General features: G+C 43.8%; 2 protein-coding genes across 10 annotated transcripts; both read right to left on the bottom strand.

The window, feature by feature from the left end:
• Positions 1–831: 831 nt before the first annotated feature.
• On the bottom strand, positions 832–17,636 carry akap10 (A kinase (PRKA) anchor protein 10). Of its 3 annotated transcripts, none has more exons than XM_035434179.1 (15): positions 16,607–17,636; positions 14,723–14,770; positions 13,230–13,415; positions 9,427–9,942; positions 7,904–8,002; positions 7,570–7,654; positions 6,825–6,948; positions 6,330–6,466; positions 5,577–5,721; positions 5,273–5,443; positions 4,619–4,728; positions 3,921–4,003; positions 3,293–3,345; positions 2,676–2,795; positions 832–2,226 (listed from the first exon to the last, which is right to left on the bottom strand). In XM_035434179.1, exons 1-15 carry the CDS (start codon positions 16,626–16,628, stop codon positions 2,221–2,223), a joined length of 1,905 nt encoding a protein of 634 aa, XP_035290070.1. In that variant the 5' UTR covers positions 16,629–17,636; the 3' UTR covers positions 832–2,220. The 3 variants fall into 3 exon arrangements, with proteins under 3 accessions (XP_035290070.1, XP_035290072.1, XP_035290071.1); XM_035434181.1 differs by having other exon boundaries at positions 2,700–2,795; XM_035434180.1 differs by having other exon boundaries at positions 3,921–4,000.
• A 589-nt stretch (positions 17,637–18,225) lies between these two features.
• On the bottom strand, positions 18,226–23,537 carry c9h11orf54 (chromosome 9 C11orf54 homolog). 7 transcript variants are annotated; one of them, XR_004766994.1, is made up of 10 exons: positions 23,379–23,537; positions 22,883–22,981; positions 22,682–22,755; positions 22,435–22,536; positions 22,147–22,323; positions 20,679–20,828; positions 20,354–20,470; positions 19,558–19,735; positions 19,029–19,104; positions 18,226–18,397 (listed from the first exon to the last, which is right to left on the bottom strand). XR_004766994.1 is itself a non-coding variant. In XM_035434183.1 (10 exons), the coding sequence occupies exons 1-8, from the start codon at positions 23,443–23,445 to the stop codon at positions 19,562–19,564; spliced, it is 960 nt and encodes a 319-aa protein (XP_035290074.1). In that variant the 5' UTR covers positions 23,446–23,537; the 3' UTR covers positions 18,226–18,397; positions 19,029–19,065; positions 19,558–19,561. The 7 variants fall into 7 exon arrangements, 6 of the variants coding, with proteins under 6 accessions (XP_035290074.1, XP_035290078.1, XP_035290076.1 ...); XM_035434183.1 differs by having other exon boundaries at positions 19,029–19,065; XM_035434187.1 differs by having other exon boundaries at positions 18,226–18,394; positions 19,029–19,065.
• Between the last annotated feature and the right edge of the window lie 757 nt (positions 23,538–24,294).

Below are 24,294 nucleotides of genomic sequence, written 5' to 3'. Positions count from 1 at the left end.
AATAAATAAAATTAAGAAATTGATAAATTAAATAATTTAATCAGTTCCCTACATCGCGCCATATATACAGCTTATGCTGCCCCCAAATGGCTTGTCCTAGGAATAGCCACTCGCGAATCCGTTCTTCATGCAAAGATGAAAGCATTTAAAAAAATTAACAGAACCACTTGAGTGTGAAATTATTTGACAAGACACTTCACAACAAAATAATTGAACTTCCAAAAATTTTACCTACCTTTCCAACGAAAGGACGACCATAAAAGTTAGTAAAATAGTAAAGCAGATAATTTAAATCTGTGGTGCCATGATTCAACAGGTTATAAGTACGTTTGTTTAACATTGGAGGATATGGAGGTAATTGCCAGACAAGCGTACAGATGCAGGCTTAATTTAGGAATAAACATGGGGAAATTATACAGTACTCAATACTTTCATTGGTATTGAAAGTATGTCAACATTGTAGCATTAAAAGCCTTGCGTACCTACACTGTGTAGTGGGCACTATTCAGATTTCTGAATTAGCACTTTGAGAACCACACCCGTGAAACCAGGTAACCTTAAAATTACTGTTATGGCAGCCAGAACTTATCAACACAGCATTGCAGAAGTAACACATTTAAAGAAATTCAGATACAACAATATCCATTCAGTAATTGTTTTCAGGCATCACAAATCAGTGAACCAATTGCATTTTTATTATGCAAGACATTGCTTTTTATGACGTCAGTAAATATGCTGTTTATAACATGTCTGTAGAATCTTAAAAGGACAGAATGAGGAACATGTAACGTGTTACTAGACAAAGCATGAGGAACGGACAAGATTCAGCAGGGAATTCTAATTTTCCATTTATTGGTAGCAACATTTCCACAAGAATCAGTGAAACCATTGGATTTCATGGAGTTTTCATTGAGTTCCTTTGCCACTACAGTACCTTCTGTTTCTGTGGAAGATTTATATTGGAGTACTTTTTATGGTCATAAAAAAAAACAAATGACACAAGACCGATGACAAACATTTCAATAATATATGTATTTTTAAATCGAACACAATTTAAATATATTATAGATTAAGTACACATATCCATCAGAAAACATAGTAGAGGTACATAGTACCAAAAGTCTTTTCATTCTGGTTCTTATCCACAGTTGAACGTGTCTGAAAATAATGACATATTCACCAAGTACACATTCTCATAAGACTACGAGTCCTTATTGAGATTTGTATTGACAATGTTTTTTACATATTATACAAAAAATAATCATCATCAAAATATGGATATTACATTAATATATGGGGTAAACCAGAAACCTACAGCTATATAACATGGAGCCAGAAGTATTTGTTTGCGACTTTTGTAATTCAGTCCAAGGGAGTTTTCCATTAACTGCAGAAGAACAACTTGTGACCTGTGTACTGTAATGACTTGGACAGAGTTCCAGGTCGTGCTACAGATTTTGGGCAAGTTCCTTGCAGCTGCGATTGGTGGCATTTCCAGTTTCAATCATATTCCCGTCTTGTCTACTGGACACAGGTATAGGACAAATTACTTGCACTGTCAATACTGTTCACAAAATACACAGGAGGCCAGAGAGGCAATGAGTTTCTAATCAAAACTGTACACAGCCGTTCAGCAATGGGTGCAATTCGTCAATGACGGCCCCTTCCATTAAAATGAATATGACCTTTTTGGGTACAACTTTATTTAAAACAAATAGAGGAACAGGAGGGGGAAACTGTAGTCTTCATTGTTACAATCTTGTGAAGTCTCTTTCAGGTCCTGGGCCTCTACTCAGAGGCCATGGTAGAAGGTTACTGGAGCAGAGATACTTTAATGCACTGTGTAACGCCACCACTTCCTGCATCATTTCCTGTCCTTGTAGGGATTTTGTTCGCGTCAGGGTGCTGCTGCACAACGGCTTTGTTTTTGTTTTTTTTCCACTTCATACTTTTAAAAGCCTTCATAGTGTTAAGAGGGAGTGTACACGTGATCCCACAAACATACTAACGCGTTCGCGTTCGCGCGCACACACACACACGCACACGCACACACATGCAAGCTTGATGCAGGAAGTCATGGAATGTGTTGTTCTATCTTCATTCAAATAACTTTAACATTGGATAAATAGTGTGCAGTTCATCGCCGACTCCTCCGCCACCACCCGGCTCCATCGCTCCACGGAGCGTCAGTACGGAGTTTCCTTTGGTTCTTCACGGAGGTCATAGCTGGAAAAGGAAGCGTTCGGACGTCAGAAGCGCGCCATGCAGACGCAACTTAACAAACGTACATCCTCAGGGCACACGGTGCATTTCCCGAACCGGTAGTGCGGCAGTTATCATGTTTGGACAGCATCGCGATTCAAAGCGCTGCGTTCAAAAAAAAACTGCCCCGTTTGATCTTCAGTTGCTCTTGTTCAAAAGAAACAATGAAAACAAACAGAAGGACTTGAAACAAAGTACTACAAAGTAATCTGACTCAGCTGCATTCGCATCTGGCCCATATAAAAGCAGCCCTGAATTACAGTTACACTAAGTACATTAAACACAATGCTCATTTTTTCTTGACTGGTCACCACGTTTATGGTTTTTGTTATTTTTACTAAAGCTTAGTATATTAGCACAGCATAATATCACTGGGCCTGAATACTGTCAGAAAGCTCCAGGCAAAACCTCACTGTCGCTCCTGAGAGATCCAGCACCTTAGTCGCCTGGTCGCCGGGCTGATCGTGATGCGCCTGATGCATGACGTCATTCACGATCATCTTGGCAATCTTCCAGGCCATCTCTTCCTGGGCCTGCAGAGGACAGACGGGGGGAAGGGGCGGGGCACCGTCACACCCGAGGCAACGCGACTGAACAACCTACTGCCCCGAATGATGCAATTTTTTGATGCAATGTGTTGTAGATATTCATGTAAACTGTATATTATTATAGGTAGAGACCTTACATAAGCCCCTTAGGGTTTCTTGTCACTACCTGCACGATTTTCTGCTTACTAGTTTCTTTTCCTTTGTCGATTTTAAATTTGTGCAAATAAATAAAGAACTAAAGAACTACCGCCCTGAATGCACATCAGTACATGCACATCAGTACATGTGGGCTAAGCATAGACGTAATGCGTGCAAATAAAGACAACTTTCAAGGGTTGCTGCAGAACTTGCTAGAAGGGTGTCCTAAGGTTGCAATGGACTGCAGAATAATGAATGAAATGTTTCAAGCAAATCAGGGAACTCAAATTACATCAGCAGTGTAAAGTTTAAGGAAACTGAACAGAGTAAGATTTTACCAGTACCTCATCCGAATTTCCCTGCACCCACTTCTTCATCGCCAGGGAAAATATGGAGCCTGTGAGAGATTGGAGAGGACATTGGGGGGGTGGTGAGATATGCCAGAGTTTTCCTCTGGCGCTCGTGTTAAGTCAACACACACAGCTTCCGCCAGATTATCGCCCGCCGCTCGCCTCTCCCTCAGACACACAGCTGAAAACACCAAATCGCTGCTCACAAAATTGAACATCCCTTTTTACCTCACAGGCTAGAATGAGATATGAATATCAGTGCAGGAAAAAAAACAGGCTAACTAATGGAGTTTAAAATTCTAATGGAAACGTAGCAACTGGTTATATTTCGGGCACAACAGAAAAAGGGTCATCTGACATGTCTGGAACGTTAGTCCCCGCAGGACAAGGATATGAATGGAACCGCTGTCCGGCCATTTCAGAGGAACTCACTTCAGAAACAGGCGAGTGATAATAACATGAGTGTTCCAAATGACCGGGATGCGAGAGAGCATCTATTCGTATTCAACCTTGAACTATAAGATTTCACCCAATCGAGTTCGTCCATTTGCTCCAATAACCAATGGAAACGGCCGTCGGAGAGAGAGGCGGGACGAAGGCCGCGTCAGCTGGGGCGCCGTACCTTTGGACTTCTTCACGTCAGGTTCCGGCTCCGCCTCCCTGATGAACTGCCCGAGCTCGTTCACCTTCCCAAACGTCATTCTTCTGAACGGAAAGGAAGGAGATTAGCAGCCGGCTAATGGCTGCCCTGCAGCAATAGGCCGAACACACACGCACGCACACACACACACACACACACACACACACACACATACACACAAACACACTGCTTACCCCGCCCACTTTTCTATTCCAGCCACTTATGAAAGGAGTCCCATTGTCTGCAGGAGTAATTAATGGCAATATTCCGATACCGACCTCGAGAGGGTCTTTTCATCTAACCAGGTCACACGGCACTCATATCTCTAAGAACTCTGACTGGGGAGATACCCAAAGCAAACTCACACGGGTTACTAAGCCGAGTGGAAGTTCCCATTAGGCCACCCTACAGAACTTCTAAGGCCTTTCACCAACACAAGACACACATACAAAGCCTGGCTATTACGGTAGAATAAGGGCTGCGTGGTAGGATAAACGCACAGAAGAGGCTTTTGAACTGACAAGAGTAGAGATAATCCAAGTTATTGCCATTCAGTGCACAAAAAGATAGAAACGCACGCCCACAGGAACTCTGAGCGTGGGCTGGCAAATACACCCCGAGCCGGAACAGTGAAACAGGAAGTAGTTTCGGCGACGCTCGCCGCGCCCCCGCGCACTCACCCAGCGTACGGGCGCTGATAGAGAGACTCCGGGTCCAGGCTGGCGATGTCCACCGTTATTGCCTCGTCAAAGTTTTTCAGGATTTTAATTGCTGCCTTTTTGGTGCCTTGCTGCAGTAGGGGAGCGGAGACGAGACTCGTCAGAGACAGCGCAGGTACAGGATGTGTCCTCACAACCCCCCCCCCCCCCCCCCCCCAGGGCCAAGTCATTATTTTACAGCAGGGCTGCTCAACCCTGTTCCTGGAGATCCACTGTCCAACCCTAACAAAGCACACCTCATTCAAAAGCCAGAGAGCTTGTAGAACCGCTAATTAGTAGAATCGGGTGTGCCAAATTAGGGTTGAAATGAAAACCTACAGGACAGTAGATATCCGGGAAAAGGGTTGGGCAGCCCTGTTTTAACTTTAACCTTTTATACACCAGTATCTATTTCAAAAGAACATCTACTTTCACCAATATTCATCATTCTTTGATGGTATATAAATCAGGTTTCATTGAAAATACTCAGGGATATGTCCTAGCTCACTATTTACAGAGCTAGATTACTTAAAATTAGTATTTTACGGGCCTCATCATGTTGTGAATACAACAACCGGCATATTTCACGCGCTTCACTCTGGATCCCCATTAAAGGTTGGGGTACTGGCTGGATACCTGGGCTTGTGTCTCCTCCGAGGTGCTAGTGCTGCGATCGCCGTCCTGGGTCAGACCTTGTCCCGGGGCAACCGCGTTCCCGCCGAAAAACTCGTCGGCCCGGACGGAATTGATCAAGTCATTCAGATACTTGTAATAAAGGTTACTAGACAAGAAGCCTGGCATGTAAACCTGAGGGGGGAAAAAAAAAAAAAGATTAAATTAGCACAAGTCTACAGACATATGTCACAGAGGATTTAGAGAGAAAGTGGCAAGTAAACAGTGACCCCTGCTGGCCCGGAGGACTCAGATTACGGCGATGTACCTTCTCCATAGTGGTCCACGCCTGCCGCAGGGGCGTGGTGAAGCAGGTGGGCAGGGGACCGCCCTCCCGGCAGATGTTGGACTCTATTTCTAACCGCACCAAGTCGTCGAAACCCAGGGGGTTTGTGGCTTGAAGGGAGAAATACCTGGGGGGAAACACACGACCCGGTTATCACGACCCGGGTAACCAGGACAACGAATCAGGACCCGGGTAATCAGGACAACAGATCACATGTTCCAGACTTAAGCAGGCGAACAGATGTACCCATCATCCCCCTCTCCCCCCGGCTGGAAGATAGTCACAGGGAAAGAAGACGTCCTGGTGGAATATTTCCCAGCATGCTGGTAAATAACAGCAGAACGGATGACAATCGATGCCCATGGAAATCCAGCCCCCGGGCGGAATGCGCTGGCCAACGGATTCCAGCCGGCTGGATCAATTCCCCATTCTGTGCCAGTCGGTAAGCAGGGAGGGAAACACGAGCCCCCCCCCCTGGATGCCTGAGTGTATAAGGTGGCCGGTGGAAACTAAGGGCTTACTCGTTGTACAGGACCATGAGCACCCCCCGATGGCCGAGCGTATATGGTGGGCACTAGAGGCGGAGGGCCTGCTTGTCATACAGGACCATGAGCGCCCCCCGATGGCCAAGTGTATATGACGGCGGCAGAGGCGGAAGGCTTACTTGTCGTACAGGACCATGAGCGCCCCCCGATGGCCAAGTGTATATGACGGCGGTAGAGGCGGAAGGCTTACTTGTCGTACAGGATCATGGCGTCATTCTGAGCCTCCTGCCCGTCGTACTGGCCCTTCTTGGCTGCCAGCTGGTCCTGAAAGTTGTCGGCGGCAAGCCAGAACTGCAGGATGTTGACAGCTTCCTCCTTCTCCATGTACTGCACACACACACACACACACACACACACACCCATACGTTACAGCCGCATAGTTTCAAAGCATAGCTGTTACATTCCAGAACAACCTGCACCACGTGTACTACTTGCATTCTGAGACCTATATACATCTCTGCAGTGACATCATCACGATATAAAATCACTCAAAAGTCTTTTGAGTTCCGACGGTGTCCAGTTTCAGGTGTGATGTCAGCTAGACTGATAAACTTGACACCCGCTGGGTTCAGGCTCTGGGTTCAGGCTATGAACACTAAGTGAGGTTCATTAAGAAACCCTTGGCGGAGCTTTCATCTGGGGGGGGGGTTTGGGGTTCAGCCAGGGGCGGAGCAGACGCTCTCACCTCTGAGAAGTAGAAGAGGGCCGACTCGCAGAAGAGGATGTCGGCCAGGAACACGGTACCGCTGGTCAGCACCTCGATCTGGTACTTGCAGAAATGATGGCTCCGTAAAAATTCGGTAAAGTGCCTGCGGAAGCAGAAAGAGGGGTTCAGGACGTCCCCCCCCATTATGCAGCCGACGCGAGCAGAGGCCCGTTTTCACACTTCCTTAACCTCCTCCGGCTCCACCTTCAATTCCCAGCTGTGGGCCTGGAGAGCCAATCAGCAGCCACTCTCAAGGGAGAGAAAGAGATCTGGTGCGTAGACGCACTGTGGCAATGCGGAGAAAGGAGACAAACTGGCCACAAGACGGGAAAAAGCCCCAGTCCATCAACACACACACAAAAAACGGAGGACCAAAGCATCCCAGTTTCCACTGGGAGGTCCAGAGAGGAAAGCAACATTTCCTTACAAGGCACAAGCATGGTCCTATAAGAAGTTAAAGAAAGCGTTTTGTTAGCCAAATCAACACTTGCAAACCAGCCTTCTTAAGGACCACTGACGCTAAGGTTGCTTGGTGCACCACACAAAATACATCTCCAGGAAATTATTTTTATTAACACTATTCAATACTGGCAGAAAATTTTCAATTTCAGATGAACCATCTGTTTACATCCAAGAAGAGGCATACTCAAATACTGATAAGGAAAATGTAAAGAACATTTCAAGGCAAGCTCTTAAAAATACTCCATTTTAGAGAAACACTCACTGTTCATCCATGATGCCGAAGACTACCGACTGTGCTGTGACAAAACAGTTTGGATCCACCTGCCCATCTTCCCCACAGATTTTTGCTGTCAAGGCAAACAACAAACATACACACACGCATGCACACGCGTGCACACATGCACACACACACACAAACAAACAAGCACGCACACACACACACACACACACACACACAGTCAGTGTTTCTTTACTGCATCCACAAGACACTTGCGACTACCACAATCCTGAAACTTGTCAACTCTGAGAATTTCATGGCAAGCTCAGTGGAACAGCACACATATCCCAAAAATATGAGATGGGCATTTGACTCTCACCCACTATGTCGTTTCTGACGGATTCTGTGATGGGGATGGATCTAGCAGCATCAGGAGAGATGTACTTGGTAAAGATACTCACTGCATCTCTCTCTATACCTAAAACGAACAGAAGAAAATGCTTGTGTGAAAGACTACATATGCCTGGTCACCATTAAATATACTGCACAAGTTAAAAGCATTAACTTCAAAAAGCAAAGGCCAATATATATCACATTCTAACTTCAACAAATATATCAATGAGAGTCTTTCACACAGTCCAAGGTTTAGGGACGCATTGGGAAGATTGGCCTGAAATGGACATGCAGTCCGGGGACGGGTGTGGCTGGCAGCACTGCTAGAGTGTAACTGCCCACAACATCTTCCGAGGGAGGGAGAGAGGGAGGGATTCCAGCTGGTTTGACCGACGCCCATGTCTCACTGAGCATGTGACCCACACTCCGATCAATCAGAGATCCACAGTCTGCCTGCGCAAGCTACACGTGAAGCTGAACTGAAAGACTGCGGACTGTGGGTATTCCACACTGGGCGAAAATAGGGGCAAAAACCCAATTGCATTTAATGCCTTGACAATACTACAGGTAAATCAATCAGAGCACATACTGTGTTTGCCTTTCTGTCTGATGAGCCAAATCTTCTTCCACTGACGCTTATATATTGTTCAGTATTACAGTATTGCAACAGAGATGCACACTATCCACATTCACACTTACTGAACATAAACCTACTATTACAATTGAAAATACCCCCCACATAAAGAAATGCCTACACAAATACCAAGCAGCATCTGGACTCTTTCGAAGATTCTGAGTTTTACAGCAGACAAAGGGGAGCGACAGTGCTGACATCAGAGGTGCTGAGATGACCTGATTCCAGTGACCCGTGACCTGATGACTGAAACACTCCCTCAGCAGCACTGTGGGCTGTTACATGTCATTCAGTGTGACTTCCTGCCACGGCAGCGTGACTGCCCAGAGGACGTTTCAATGCTTTATTCACCAGGTGCTCTACTCCATTCAGGCATGATAACAATCAGACGTAATCTTCCTCTGTGTCCACTCATCGATTATCTAAGCCTTTTATTCCTGGTCAGGGTAGCAGGGGGGCTGGAGCCTATCCCATCATGCAATGGGCGAGAGGCAGGAATACACACTGGACAGGTAGTCAATCCATCGTAGGGCACACACACCACTCAGTCGCACACTAATTACAAGGGGCAATTCAGAGTCTCCAATTAGCCTAGCATGTCATTGGACCGTGGGAGGAAACCCGGAGGAAACCCACGTAGACACGGGGAGAACATGCAAACACCACACAGAAAAAGACCATGGCCGACATTCGAACCCAGGGTCTTCTTGCTTCTAGCTATCCAAAAGCAACGCCATGCTGCCCTCTTCTATGCAACTAAACTACTGCAACTATATTACAGTAACTTACGCAACCATAAATCAGTTTCAAAATAAAGACGGCTGCTGTACTTCTGTACGCTGGGGTCTCAGCCACCAGGCAGGCCTCTGACTTACTCTTCATGAGCTTGTCAGACAGCTGTTTGAGTGCGTTCGTTGCCTGGAGTTTGAAGGGGGTCCCCATCCTGGAGGAGGGTTGCCTGGTGGGAGTCTCGCCCTGCGGGACCTGCTGAAGGGCCCCGGGCTCCCTGCCGCCGTCCGGGCCCAGGGAGTTGCCGTGGGAGACGCCGGCCCCCCCGGGGCTGTGAGAGTTAGTGTCCGGGGGGCTGGGGGTGTGGGCGAGCGGGGGCGACCCGGACGAGTCCTCGCTCCCGGGACCCCGGGCGGAGGGCGAGGCCGGCTCGGCCAGCGAGCTGTGCTTGACGGAGTTGAGGCTGTGCGCCCGGACCCGGGACCAGCTGGTGGCCCGGAAGCTCTCGGCCTCCAGCCAGAACTTGACCAGGTGGTCGGCCCCCTGCGTCTCCATGAACTGGATGTAGTAGGGCATGGCCACGCTGTCCCGCAGGATCTGGTCCACCGTCTTGGACAGCCGCGACCGCGTCTCCTGCGCCTGGTAGTTGACGCTGGAACGCCCTGCAATGCACGCGAGAGCGTTCCCTTCAGCCGGGTTTCCTGCACCTCTACACTCTACCACCAACTGCATCGATGAACCATTAAGAAAAAATAAACATTTGTGCATCACAAAATTACAAACAGCTAGGCTTCAATTAACAATTTTCCTGTTCTACTTACCAAATGGACAATGCTCCTTTCTGTGCGTGTGTGTGTGTGTGTGTGTATGTGCATGTACATGCATTTGTGTGTACATTCGCATTTTCTCAAGGTACATTTGTGCTGTGTAGTGTTGGAATATTTTGGCACGTCACCTGCAGTACAGCTACATAAACTAAGTGGTGCTTCTGGAGTATGACAGTGGGTGGGGACTTCCCCACTACATACTGCAGTTTTAATGTAAAGTAATGAAGGGGGGTAGAGCATCAGAGCTGATGCTCTGAATGTGCAGGTGGTGCGACAAACCAGTTTCTCAATAGATGTGAATGAGCAGTGAGTAATGCAATCACCGCACCAATTAAATCTGCTTGCTTCGAGCAGCACCCTGTTAAATGCATTCATTGTAAGGTATTAAAAGCACCGATATAAAAATTTTTATGCCAGTGACTGTCTGAGCTCTCTAGACAGTAGCTACTGCAGCTGTGAGAACTGATATACATATATAATTACATATTCCTAATTGGGAAGAAAAGAGGAAAAGTATTTATAAAATGACACTGAAAGCCAGAGTAATAGGAAGGGATAAAAGGCTTACATTTATGACTGGATATTCCCAACAGTGAGAACAATGCCAATGGAGGGATAGACACTGGTTAACAAATAAAGATATTTAAATAGGGCCCTTCTGAAGGATGCACTGATTTCTAGGGTAGTCTCAACTGTAAATTAATTCCAAAATGACTATGCGCCTGATATACAGTATCTTGATTCTCCTGCAAGATAAATGATCTTGGGTCAAAATACGACAAAAAAACAACAATGATTTTGCTATTATTAGATTTTTTTCTACGATCCCTCAAACGCTGAGCAGGTTCATTAGCAAGGTTCATGCTCCTTTGATTTGTGCCATACTCGCCATTTTGTGACTCTCAGTCACTTTAACGCAAAATAAGGACTTCCTTCCCAAGATGTGGAAGCTCCTACTATTGTAGATTCAAACTGCACTAGACGCCTGCTTTTTATCTCATGTAGGTACACATAGGTATGTGGGTACATAGGTATGTAGCCTACGATTACTCCACTTTCACGACAGTAATGCTGGACGCATTGCGGACATAGTGGTCTCCGACTGCCAAAAACAATACATGAATAATGAATAGCAATTACCTTTGTATTGGAAAAAGTACCGCTGTGACTCGAGAATGAGCTAAACGCAGCGAGTTCCCACATTTAGGCCCATTTGCCATGAGAAACATCGCTGCCATGTTCGAAACACAAAAGGGTAGACCTCCACCTCAACTGCACCTTCTTGTGCAAATCTACCTCATAGGAAAATATCCAATCCCATTGAATGGCATTAGTGGTAGATCCACATGGCCAGTCTACTGAAACCGATTGCCTACTGTACAAAGCGGACCCCAACTGAGAGATGACTGGAAAACAAAGACAACTCGTCCTACAAGTCCCATTACTGCCAAAAGAGCGTAGCCAAGCTGACGCCCGTCTTCCGAGCAGCCCGCCAAATCAGACGTTTTTAATCCGGTTTAACTTTTCGTTTAACGCTTCGATCTCTCGACCAATTAGTCCAACGTGGAGCCACTCCACAGCATTCCACAGGCTCAATGCCGTAACTCTGGTTCTACCACACAACTGACTCACCAGAAGGTCTCATGCTTCAACAGGTAGCAACCAACACCTCCGCAAGTATTTGTTTTCGCATACTTGCGTTCGGGGAACACAGGCAATCCTTAGGGCTCAGCTTTTGTCGAGGAATGAAAAGACAGTTGGACCTCAGATCTAGGAACATCAGGGCCGGCCGGTCAGACGAACGCACCAGGAACGCGGAAGCAGCATGTGAAATTACGTACATCCAATCAGTAACAGGCCCAGAAAGAACTCACATTGTCAATTAATAACAAAAATGAAAGGACATCGCTCATCCGTGTAGCTGAATTCAAGCTAGGACAGGCAACAGGAAGGAAGGGTAGGAAATAATCAATAAAAAATAGTGCATATTCCATTGTGATATTGTGCTTGGTAATGTAACAAAATCCATAAAAGAATCAGATGATTTGAAAATCAGGATTTGCATTTGTATTTTGACATCAGTTGCAAGTTCTGAACGATATCCTTAAATGTGGATGTTAAATACAAGTGGCAGGGGAAAAAAAGCATCTGCAGAATGCAGTTTTAAATCAGTCAGTGCAAATTTATGACACCTTCCCCACAGGTGACAGCTTTAGCCTGAGACCGCCCCTTTTACACCATGGGATTAAACACATGCTCCATGGAATACTTACAGTTGTACTTTGTAACCACGCGTCTGACGATTAATGGATTGCAGAACATTCTGGAATCCGGGGGGGCAGGTTAAACCTATTTCATCATCGTTTCCCATTCACGGGCTGCTCTGAATTCCAATTTTCATATTTAACTTCCTAATGACTCTGCATATCACATTTGCAAACGGCCAAAATGATGTACGTGCTTATTGGATAGGCTCCTAAGAAAACAGAGAAATCCTCTCCTTAACTTGAGCTTGACTCTACTCCACTGGTACCACCTGGAACTACCTGGGACCATCATTTTCATGCGATATCTGAGAACTCCAGTGTTGTAATGTGAACCAAAGCTGACACACACGATTGAGCCCCTGTGCAGAAATTTACAGTACTGCAACAGGACAGAGAACAGGGACTTAAAGGGTTAAAGTTTTCACAAGACACAACGTATGCTATTTAAATTGGGTATCAATAGATCCCTTTCACAGGATTTAGTCCAGCAACAGCAAGATAATGGAGCATAAACTGTCAACTGGCTGACAATAAGACATTAAAATTAAATATGACCAAGTTACATTATATTATAGGCATTTATCAGACGCTCTTATCCAGAGAGAATTACACAACTTTTTACATAGCATTTACATCCATTTACACAGCTGGATATATACTGAAGCAATGCAGGTTAAATACCTGGAATGTACCTCAAGGGTACAACGGCAGTGTCCTACCAGAATCAAACCTATGACCTTTAGGTTACAAGACCAGCTCCTCACCCATTACACTACACAGCCACCCAAGCACAGATAATAAGCACAGATGTTTCCAAGAGCAATGCCGTGACGGTCAGTGAGCAGCGCCCCCTACCTAGGTCCCCAAAATGCGCAGCCTCCATGTGACTGGGCTGCTTCTTGAGAATAGCGGTGCGCCCGCGGGCGAAGGAGTCCATGTTGGCGGAGATGGCGTTGATGGCCACGTGGCTGGGCCCAGCTGCCTCCAGGATAGCATGGTGGTTGCGGGAAGCCTGAGACGGGGAGTGCGATGTAACCGGAGCTGGGAAAGACAGGGAAGGTGTGGTCAGTTCGGAAAGACAACCAGACAAAGTCAGACAAAGAGCCATCTCGTACCACATGACCAGGCCAACAGCCCTGGGCAAAAGGACAAAGTTGTGAGGCAGGCTAATAAACAGACAATCAACAGCAAGGAGAAATCACATTTGAAACTACAACATCTGAAAAGACCAGGGGAATGCAGGACTTGCTTACTTATGCGATTCATTATACTGACACCTTTGGACTGTAATAATCCTTTCATTTTTTAAAAAGGGAAATAAACAGACAAAAAGAAGAAAAACCAGAAGGGTACAGGACAAGAGCACTCCGTACCTACCAATGAGTTCAAAGACAAACGTTGAACAAATTGCTTGCAACAAATACAGATTCAAATTAATTCAAATGTTCCAGGCGTAGATCTGAAACACAATATGTGCCCATGTTGTGGGACAATTTAACATATGCCCCCAAAGCAATTTAACATACTGGTCATTTTCTCATTAGAATCCATTTGCAATTTACTGGACCCAGACCAATTTTCAAAAAGGCGGAATAGAGACAACAGTTAATCCTATTTGTTGGTGTTATTTATAGGAACAGTGCTATGACTGTTAGAGCTACGTTTTCCATCTGATAAGACTAATTTTTTATTTTATTTTATTTTTTTTTTAAAAGCACTGTGTGTGCATTCACATCTTGAACCATCCAGGACCAGATAAGACATGAATGCACTCTAATCCTCTAATTCATCCACAGTCCATGCAAGCCCTTCCTGGCTGTACTTCTTTACTGTTTGGTCGCGCAGACTTGAAAGCATTCACCTAGCATTGTGCTCATTCAAACGTAAACTTTGCACAGATGACATAAGCATTTCCTCTCAATCTTTTGCTGCAAGTCTCAGAAGCATACTTTTTACACAAAAAACCCATTCTACACCACCTAGTCTACTGCATATGATTAAACATAGTGAACATAGACGTCATATCAACACACATTTGGGCAATATTATACCATTCTTCAGGCTTCTCAGCTCAAATATATGATGATAATCAAAACTGATGGAAGATTTTTATTGTCCTCAGTTACACATACTGATCGTTCTATATGCAAAGCAATGTCAGTCTTGGTTGCTTTCTGTAGTGAGACAATAATTTGAAGTCAATCAATGGGTCAAATGAGATCACATCCAAGTCTATGGCCAACCCCACAAACAATGCCTTTGAGGAATATAACACTGGAAATTTGTCATATTGGGAGGGATATGTACTCACTCTACACAGATAGACGGCCCAAAGTGGAAATACTCACCCTTGGTAGGTTTTGGATCAACTGGTCTCTCAATTTCCTTGGCTTTTGCTGAAAACGAAAGACAAACAGCTGTACAAGGGGTTCGCTCCAAAAAAAAACAACCGTTTTGCAAAATAGAGCTTTTTGTCAAAGAAATGATGAAGCTGTGCCGCTAAACCATTATCAAAAGAGTTTCAGAAATGACATTTGAGGCGACAGTCAGGGGAGGACAGGTTCAGCTGAAACACAAGCGGACCTCGGGGGAAGGTTTGGTTCATCAGGTTGCTCCGGAGAAGCTGGCATGACGCCATACAAACGGATGCCCCGGGGAAGACTGGGTCTCTGGTCTGGATCAGAATCCAAACCGTACTCATGACGAGGTCCCAAAAATACACTAAATTCAGGAGCAGTGATAGAAAACCAACCATTTCATAATTCTCCACTTCAGCCTAACATTTCTTAGTGACACAAAAAACCTAATAAACACTCATCTTTATGTAATGGAAATGCTTTCATACGGAAGTTCAAGAAATACATAGAGATGTTGTGTTGGATCCGGATCATGAAGGAAAAAGCATTAACGTAAGTGCTGGGTGGCTATTATGTGACCCAATGTTAGCTAAAGTTCATACTGAATGGGATGTGATACCAGAAATAGAACACAACACACGGGGTCAAGTCAGTTTGGCAAATTAATCACCGTTTCGCCTGTGGTATTAACAGCAGATCACTAGCCTTCTTTAAAAACTAGTCAATTGACATTTGCTAGCCCGCTTCTGCCACTGTTTTTGAATATTGATATAGTAAGCTAACTTTGATTTATATCTCAGCATCGTTCCTAAACTTCACTACCGTCAAATTACGATGTCATAACGTCAACTGAAAAGAAAACATCTTGACAGGTAGTTAGCTAAATCACAGGTTCAACGTATACATTATCACATTCAGCAAGCATTTGAGTTTGCTATCTAGCAAACCTACGTTAAACATCCTGAAATGACAGCAAGCAGGTTAACGACCGAGTAATAGCTAATTTGCAACTGTGAAAGGATGAAGATAGGTGTAACTAGATTAATGCAATTACATTGACTTCATGGTTCCCGAGATGGTCCCATAACAAAGTAGCTGACCATCTCAGTAACTGCTGAATATTATCAAGAACTGTCAAACTGATTTAGCACCGCAAGCTTGCAAATACAGCTGCTTTTGATTTTCTGCACTGTAGCTTTGCAAACGTTGGCCAGGTCTACCAAAACTTTGAGATGGGAACTAAGTCAGAAGATAGACTACCTCTCTTGTTATGTAGTTGCCCAGTGACATTTCGGAGTGTTTCTAGCATTACGTGGTTAGATAGAAATCTTGTCATGACATTTAAGCTAGCTAGCAAGATCCTGTGATGTTAGCTTAGCTAGCCTGTGTCTTGACAATTTCATTCTTCCTGGAAAAGGATGTAGCTAGCTAGCTAGCCATCTAGTCGTGCTGGTGGACTAGCCAGCTAATTATATGAGGAAAATCCAAATATGCAAAGGAAAGTTCCATTTATTTTCTGTAATTAGCCTAGCTAACATTAATTTGTATGAACGAAAGCAGCAGTAGTTAGCAAGCTAAATCGCTTGCTAGCTTTTTTTAAATGCAAAAACGTGTAGACTCAATCTCATTTTTATAACTGTCAGACGACGCGTCAGTTGTTTACTGAATTATTGTTTACATGTCGTGATAAGCCACTTGCGCAAAAGCAATGCCTTCGCTGTGTTCATTCATTAGTCTTACATTATAACCATAAAGTCACAACACAGTGCTCCGAGAAGGCCTTCGATTCACACCGTGCTGTCAACCAAACCCGCATCGGTCACCCTACATTTCCTCCAATCTCTCCCGCTATCATCTCGCAGCCGACTTCCTTACCTTTCCTCCTAAAAAACGACATGGCTGTTCTAACGCTCTAAATATGTCCTCAGCTCAATGTCTTCATCCCGTAGAATCTCAACTCCCCTCATTCAAAGATCTGTTTTATCAGCAACCGTGAAAGGGCTATACTGTCAAAGCCCAGACTTCCTTCTTCCCCGCTCCGCAGAACGATCAGCCATATTGTCAATACACAGCTCACTTCCGGACTGTTGCAGCAGCATTCTGGGTATCGTTTGCTTTTCGCATCTCTCCTATCTCCGATATGGAAAAGGAAATCTACAGAATCTTGCGGGCTGTCGCGATTAAGCCTTCGTTTAAACTGCACAATGGCAGCACCAGGGTGAGGGTAACAGTATTTTTGGTCACCCCAACATTTTCTCCTCTATATTGTCATGCTTTTGTATTTCATGCAGGGTGAGGTAATGACATGTCATTTGCAATTCACCAGTCGTTTTTAAACGCATATTTCGGATAACCATAAAGTTGGAATGTATATTTTAATATGTGGTAGTAAGGTAATCCTCAGTGTTATTAAAATAAACAAATGGCGTGCGTAAGAAATGGGTACGAGCTGTACTTTTCCACTGTTGCATACTTATTTCGACACATTTTATTTAGGTATTTCAGAGAGGCCTATATCCAGATTAAATGGTTATAAATTCAGTCCATTCTACACCTGGTTGTTTTAAACGAAACCGTTCAGGTTAATTATCATGCAGTGGTTAGAACGGCAGCCGCCAACATGTGAATCCGACCAACCATCCATTAAATTATAAACCAAGTTCCCTAAGTAGTAGCCTACACACCACCCAGAATGAATAATAATCATCTTAAACTAAAGTAAGGATTCAATGCCAGTGACCTTCCCCTACAACGGAGAACATACGTACAGCGTGTGTTCTCTGCTTCTGGTGATGGAAGCACAAACTGTTCCCTACACACGGCTGGATACAACAGCGCCAAGGACGCTGACATCGTGTTTCGGAAGGACCAATGAAAATACGTTTTAACGTATTAGCAGCACTTAATTTTTTCCAGAAAAGATAGTATTTACTTTAATTAAAAAGTTAAAGCATCTCTAACCAAGACATCACATTTTGCAACGGTCTCCACCACATTCTGCACTACAGCATGGATAATTGTGAGTGACTCCTGTGTCTGCTCTGGGCAATGCAGGGTACTGACGAAGTGGTTCCGTCACCGGTTAATTTAATGAACATTTCAGCCAAAATATTAAACTTGGTGTATTGTTATTATATTTATTCACATTTTGGGCAAGTGAACAAATTATTACTTGACCAATTTAGCTATCTGGAATTAAGGTTAAACGTTTGTTGTGTACAATACACATTATGAGCAGTTTGTAGGCTACTTTTTCTAATAATAATAAACCGTTCCAGGGACATCAACAATCGCTTTAAAACCCTATTTGTTGAGACTGGGTTACAGACCCCACATCTACACTAGGGGTGAGTGGGATACAAGGAAAAGGCAAGATATTCCTGTGGATATATCAGAAGCACTGTAAGACAAAAACAGGACTTAGAGGAAGTACAATTAGTAGCATGTTGCAGTTCAAAAAAAGATACAGTAATTAGAGCCTGCAGACACAAATGTCTCAGCTCAACGTGATCATATTTATTTTATGTAAGCAGGAAGCCTGATTTTGGAAGCAGTACGCTCTTAAAAAAATTTTTTTTTGTCCTTTTGGCATAGTCCTTTTCAGTCACATCTAGAGGCTGTTCCTTCAGTTCTTCTGCTTGCTTTTGTGTCCATGACCTGCTCCTGCTAAAAAAAAAAGTGTTCAGAATCTCATAGCTCTTATTGACTGCAGTGTTACTTTCTCTACTTTCTTTTTTTGGGCTTTAGCTTGATGTTGGTGCACTGATGTTGATAATCTATCGCTGAAAAAAAAGCAGACACGTAGTCCGCCTCTGGGCTTGCCTCCTGACCAGGATTGTGATGCACATTCACACTTACCCACGTATTCCCATAGATACGCGCGCACACACACACACACACACGCACACAAACACCTGTACTGAATGGAGAATCACTGGAACAGTCATGATTTCTATTATTGATCACCTAACATGTAATGATCACCTCTAGCCCTTCCTCTTTGTCTCACAAGGAATTGTCTTTCTATGGTCAGCAGGGGGAATGTGTGGCACTTTATGGGAACATGATGTTCTTAGTTTGGAATCTGATTGGCCTCCTGACACCACCCAGATACCACAGACTGACAACACAACTTTCTCTGCATCTCCTGCAGTGAGATATGTTGTCAGGAGTTAAGCCGTGACAACAGCTTAAGCACATCTCAAGGGTATTCATGCTGAATATAAGGACTCTTATGAACAACATCTCTGAGTACCTGCTCCCCTGCTGATTGGTTTGAATTAATTCTGATAATTACCTTAGCTGCTCACGTCTCTCCACACTCGTGGACCCTACTGCAACATATGGACGCTTGATTACACAATTTACTTTCCCTGCAGACAAATCAAGTGGTTTTGTTTTTATCCAATCATTTCTCTGAATCCTAACCCCTTCAAATAAGAAGCTGCAGTTGGATCTTTCAAATCAATCACCAATTGATTTATTTATCAATTAAAAACAACAATAAAAGCAACATGATTCTGGTCTTACAAGAGCAGGAACAATTGCATAAAATAATCTGTAAAGTTTTTAAACAATATTTTAAAATTAAAATTTTAGTTTTGTAAAGACATTCATACATAGGCATCAACATCACTATTTATATTTGTCTAAGAAACTAATTTCAAGCATTTCAACATAAGCCTTTAGATCAAAATGTCTTTAAGATCATGAGAAACATACATTCAGTCAGGTGTGTCCTAACCTTTGACTGGTACTGTATATATATGATCCTATATAAAGAATGAGCTTCATACAAATGCCAAAGATTGGAATTAAAGTTTGATCTTCTCAATCTCGTCCAATCACGTGGGTGGTCTTGGGGCGATCAACGCGGTAGATGAACTCGGCGGGCAGGAAGTAGCCCAGGTATTCCACGGTGTCCGGCGTAGTGTCGATGTAGTAGTGTCCTCCCTCGCCATGGTGACTGAAGCAGTGAGTGTGCTCCACGCGCAGGTCCAAACCCTGGTGGGAAAAAAAGCAAGGACACAAATCGCATACAGAAATGGTTTTAAAGAAAGGAATGCTGCCCTGGCTTCAAATAGAATCAAAATATTATCTAAATCTAGAGGTCCACATTGCAAGATGGGGTTTGTATCCGTATAGAAGAAAATGCAAAAAACTCCATGTCACTCAATCTCCAGTGGAAATCAGCCTTCATTATTTGGCTATATCGTGATAGAATAAAAAAGCACCAATGCGGGTCGGCAACACATGCCTTCATCAGGGTACATGTGTTTTATTTATCATAATATAGCCAGATAATTTGGATTTAATAAGGTTTTCAATCTTTTTTAACTGGAGATTGAGTGCCTTGGAGTGTTTCTGGATTTTCTTCAACACAAAAATTCCATGCAAGAAATTCCAAAATGTACATGTCCCAGATCTGCCATGTTTGCATGTACGCCTTGAACATTCCCGTGCACTCATTGCCGAATACCGGTTGCAGTTCTACAAAGAACTGCCCATTCAGCTCCAGAGCCAAATTGTGTTATTTCCCCATGACACAATTTCAATGTCTCGGCAAAGCCACGTCTCATGGGTCACCAGGGAAGTGAGCGGAGTCTTCTGGTTGGTACTCACGGGGTCCCTGGACACCAGCACAGACTGGCAGACGAGAGGCGCGCTCACTTCAAAGTGCTTCAGCCACTCGTTCACGTCCTCGTCGCTATTGAGAGGGCAGGCCGAAAACTCCCGCGGCTGCACGTGCGGGGCCACATACCAAAGGACCAAGCGTTAAACAGGGAACCCTGATGTAACTTCATGGCACTACTGTGTGTAGCAAATAACACATGAACAATGTTAAATTATAACATAATATTATGTAATATAATATAGTTTCATTTCATCCTGAAGCCAAAGACATATATTTACAATCTCAAAATGGTAATGTTTTTGCTGATTTTACCATGATGTGAATTTTGGCTTTCCCTTTCTGTATTACGAAGGTTCCCCCGAGAGCCAGGCTTTTGTCGCTGTAGTGATTCGCCAAGGTTTTCCTCAAGCACGTCACCAGACTGTCTCCTCCCGTCCGTCTGCTGGCCTTCACCTCCAGGACCTGTTACACATTAAAAACCACAGCGTCTAAACATTTCCAAAAGCTCTCAACTGATTCACTTCAGCCATTCTCACCGCATAATGTGTGCTAGCTTTCCCGGTAAATACAGTCAGTCATATTAAGATTGAGTGAATATGGCTGCTAGGTGCCTCCTCCAGTTAAGACAAAAAATGTTCTAGTGTGTGGAAGAGCCCCACAGTCAAATCTGGACTACCCCAGTGCAGACTACACCGGACAGCCCAACTGTTACTAGTGTCGTCCAGGAAAGAGAGGGAATCCAGTGTCTGGGATTACAATGTCTCATCACTAGCACCCCCTGCTGGCCTGAAATCTGCACATGCAGTTACTTCCCTATGTCTGAGCAAGCCTGATTTTTGGAAGAGTTGGCTGATAATGATGTGCTTCACAGGAGAGCATGCACTCGCCCAGGCTCTCCTGAATCTATAGCTGAGGTTACCTGCACTGAAATTTTGCTGGCAACGAGAGGTCCAGTTGAGGTCAATGCTGAGTGGAGAGAAAGCAGAGCTGAGAGCAGTGGCCAGTCCTCTTTCCTAACAGAAACCACTTGCTGTACCCACTGCAACTGCATACTGATTCGCAGATAGTCTTAGGTTGCAGTCTTCCTTTATGGATGCAAACTGTAGTGGCTCTGCATGTACTAATATGTACAGGGGCAGGGGCAGTGTAGGTACATATTATTAACACTTGTACAGGTGGCTGAAGCTGAGCCAATGTGACTTCAGTGCCTCTAGCCACGACCCAGCAAGTCTGACTTCTTACACAGAATCACAGGATGTTTCGCAATATTCTGCTGTGCTCGGCATGATTTCCACATGCCATTTCCTTTTAAAAAAAGCTTATGCAACAACATTTCTGCTGCAAAACTAGGACGCATCCTGTACAGCATCTGGACCACATGATATTTTAGCATACGGCCACAGCTGGCCAAACAGTTCCGGTTAGAATGTGAAGCATGATTATAACTGTCTACAGGCCAAATTAAATGCATCACAAGCCATTTTTATGTATTACCCATTGAGGAAAGGAAAGGGCCTCATGTTCACATTGGCTGAACATTGAGAGAGTTTTGCAAAAACTGAAGATAAAAAATCACAAATGATTTTGTTTAGGAGGGGTCAAAATAATTTACATCCAGCATTATAGAATCCTTTTGTCGTCTTCAGGACCTCCTTTGTGGTATGTGAAATTAAACCTTAAACCAACTCTGAGAACCCTTGGGTACACCTCAACCATACAGAGTGACACAAAAAAATCCTGGAGGGTGGCACTAAATTTCCCCAAGCGTTTACCGTCTCACCTTCCCTGGCTTGCCCTCACACGCATACAGGTTGGCCAGAAGTCCGAAATCGCAGTCCGAGTATTTGTCGCTGTATTTCTCCAGCAGGCACGTCCCTTCACCAGGGTTAATGGAGGAAAGGTAGCTGCTGTTCACAGCTGGCTTCCCCCCCGATTCAGTGAGAACCAGAGGCATCAGCTGGAGAGAGTTATTAACAAAAAAAATGCAATAAAGGTTGGCATAAGCATCGGTGCATACACTAGACAGCAATGGTATGTTAGCACAATAATTCAGACTGCAGCAGCTTACTTCTGCATTCATTCCTACAGCTTTCGAAGAGACAGCCCCAGCTCCCAGAATGAAAGCTCCGGGCAGTTCTACCTCTTTGGCAACAGTGTTCATGTTGTACACCTTTCAAATAAAATCAGACATATATTCTCATGAGTACATTTTGTTTCCTTTCTCTACACTTAAAATGTTTTTTGTTTTTCCAACGTGGTTGAATAAATATTTGCCAAGACTTTAAACCGTATACTTTTGAGCTTTAAACTCTGACCTTATCAAGCTGTACCAGAGGAACCAGATAGGGAACACCGCCAACATCCGTTATTCGAGGTTTACCACACAGTCCTGTAAAAGGGAGAATTGGTGGAGAGGAGACATGTATCTGTCGACATTTAACATTAAAAGTACTCACGCAGTGCATATATTTGTTTAAATCTATTTTAAAAACAACACAAATATTTAGATATGTTACCCTTCACAGGAAATCTAAATGGATCCTCCGAAAGGTCGGGACAGTCCACCACACTGACTTTCGTGTCGGTGAAGTTCTTTTTCAGGCCATCCTGCAGAACTAAGCGTTTGAGAATTTATTCGCGAGCGATAACAGGTCTACATAAACATGCACACTTATCTCTCTGTAAATATTGGTTTAGCTAATTAGTCTATAACCTAAAGTGCATTGCTGTTGACGTATATAAATACATTTTTAAAAAACAAAAACAAAAAAAAAACAGCTACATTAAGACGACATCGTCAGATATGGTTTATATTATGTCACATATAAGTTAGCTAAGCAGCCAGATATTCCATTGCTAAATCCTAAATCAATAGACTGTATATGTAAATAACGTACTTTGACCATTCATCGTTACTGATCTAATAACTGCTGCCACAAAAACGAAGTAACGATCATTTACGAGCATGCTGAACCTTAGCTAACTTGCTATAAACCCGTGTAGCAATTTTACCTTCACACAATTCTTCCAGTTTCGGAACATGCAACTCAAATTTCTCTGTTTTGCAGCAGTCCACCATTCTCCTACCTCTGTTACGCCTCTGATCACCCCCGAACCCTACCCCTTAAAAAGAACAAGTTACCACGTGATACTTTAACCAAACTCAGAGTAAACGCACGCTTGTCCGCCGAATATTTTAGTGCAGCTGGGTCGCTACAAGGACAACTGGGACCAGAATACGTCAGATATCAGAGACAGCCCAATTTTATTTATTTATTTATCACAACATTCAGGCAAAATACAAATTCACATCAAGACAAATCACAATTAATGGTGCAAATCACAATAAGACATTAACAAATAATGAAGCAAACGAATGCAAAGGAACCCTAAATGTAGGCTACTGTGTCATTGGAACTGTGCTCATCGTTTTTGTATTGTTTGTTTTTCCCCTTTTTACATCATTTGTTTTCTTTATTCCTTAATTTCAATAAGTTAACTCATGGGTTCTTTCTTAAAACAGCGAGTAGGGGCATCGGGATTGCTTACAAAAAAAATTGTGTAAGCAATCCTAAAAATGTTTTAAATGCTTTGTGATACAATCTCACTCCATTACATGGCATGCCATCCCAGCCTATAGTCATGTTCTACAAAATGACCTTCGCCTGATGTACAGTAGATCCGCTCGGTGAACAGGAGGAGCTATTCCGATCATTTCCAGATCAGCGAATATACACATTCACACAGATCCTGGCTAGCTGAGTGTAGCCTATGTATTAATTCATCTGGTAATCCTTTCCTTAACTGATTTTCAAAATTCAGCAAACTATAGCTGATTTCTCCTACAAGGATTGTCAGTTCAAACATAACAATAAATATGTATTTCTTAGAACACTTACAGTATGCGTGACTGCCATGATAAACATAT

Source organism: Anguilla anguilla, chromosome 9 (assembly GCF_013347855.1).
Source record: "Anguilla anguilla isolate fAngAng1 chromosome 9, fAngAng1.pri, whole genome shotgun sequence".
Lineage (NCBI taxonomy): Eukaryota > Metazoa > Chordata > Actinopteri > Anguilliformes > Anguillidae > Anguilla > Anguilla anguilla.
Note: the sequence above shows the minus strand (reverse complement) of the source record. Positions and strands in the feature narration are given on the sequence as shown.

Bases quoted from the DNA above. Each gene is read 5' to 3' on its own strand.
- akap10 (XM_035434179.1), bottom strand. From the start codon at position 16,628: ATGTCGTTTTTTAGGAGGAAAG. The intron at 9,943-13,229 runs GTAGGGGGCGCT...CGTGCATTGCAG, and splicing joins TGCGCATTTTGGGGACCTAG to GGCGTTCCAGCGTCAACTAC. The intron at 8,003-9,426 runs GTAAGTCAGAGG...TGTTCGTTTTAG, and splicing joins GTCTGACAAGCTCATGAAGA to GTATAGAGAGAGATGCAGTG.
- c9h11orf54 (XM_035434183.1), bottom strand. From the start codon at position 23,445: ATGGTGGACTGCTGCAAAACAGAGAAATTTGAGTTGCATGTTCCGAAA. The intron at 22,982-23,378 runs GTAAAATTGCTA...TCAAACGCTTAG, and splicing joins ACTGGAAGAATTGTGTGAAG to TTCTGCAGGATGGCCTGAAA. The intron at 22,756-22,882 runs GTAACATATCTA...TCCCTTTTACAG, and splicing joins ATTTAGATTTCCTGTGAAGG to GACTGTGTGGTAAACCTCGA.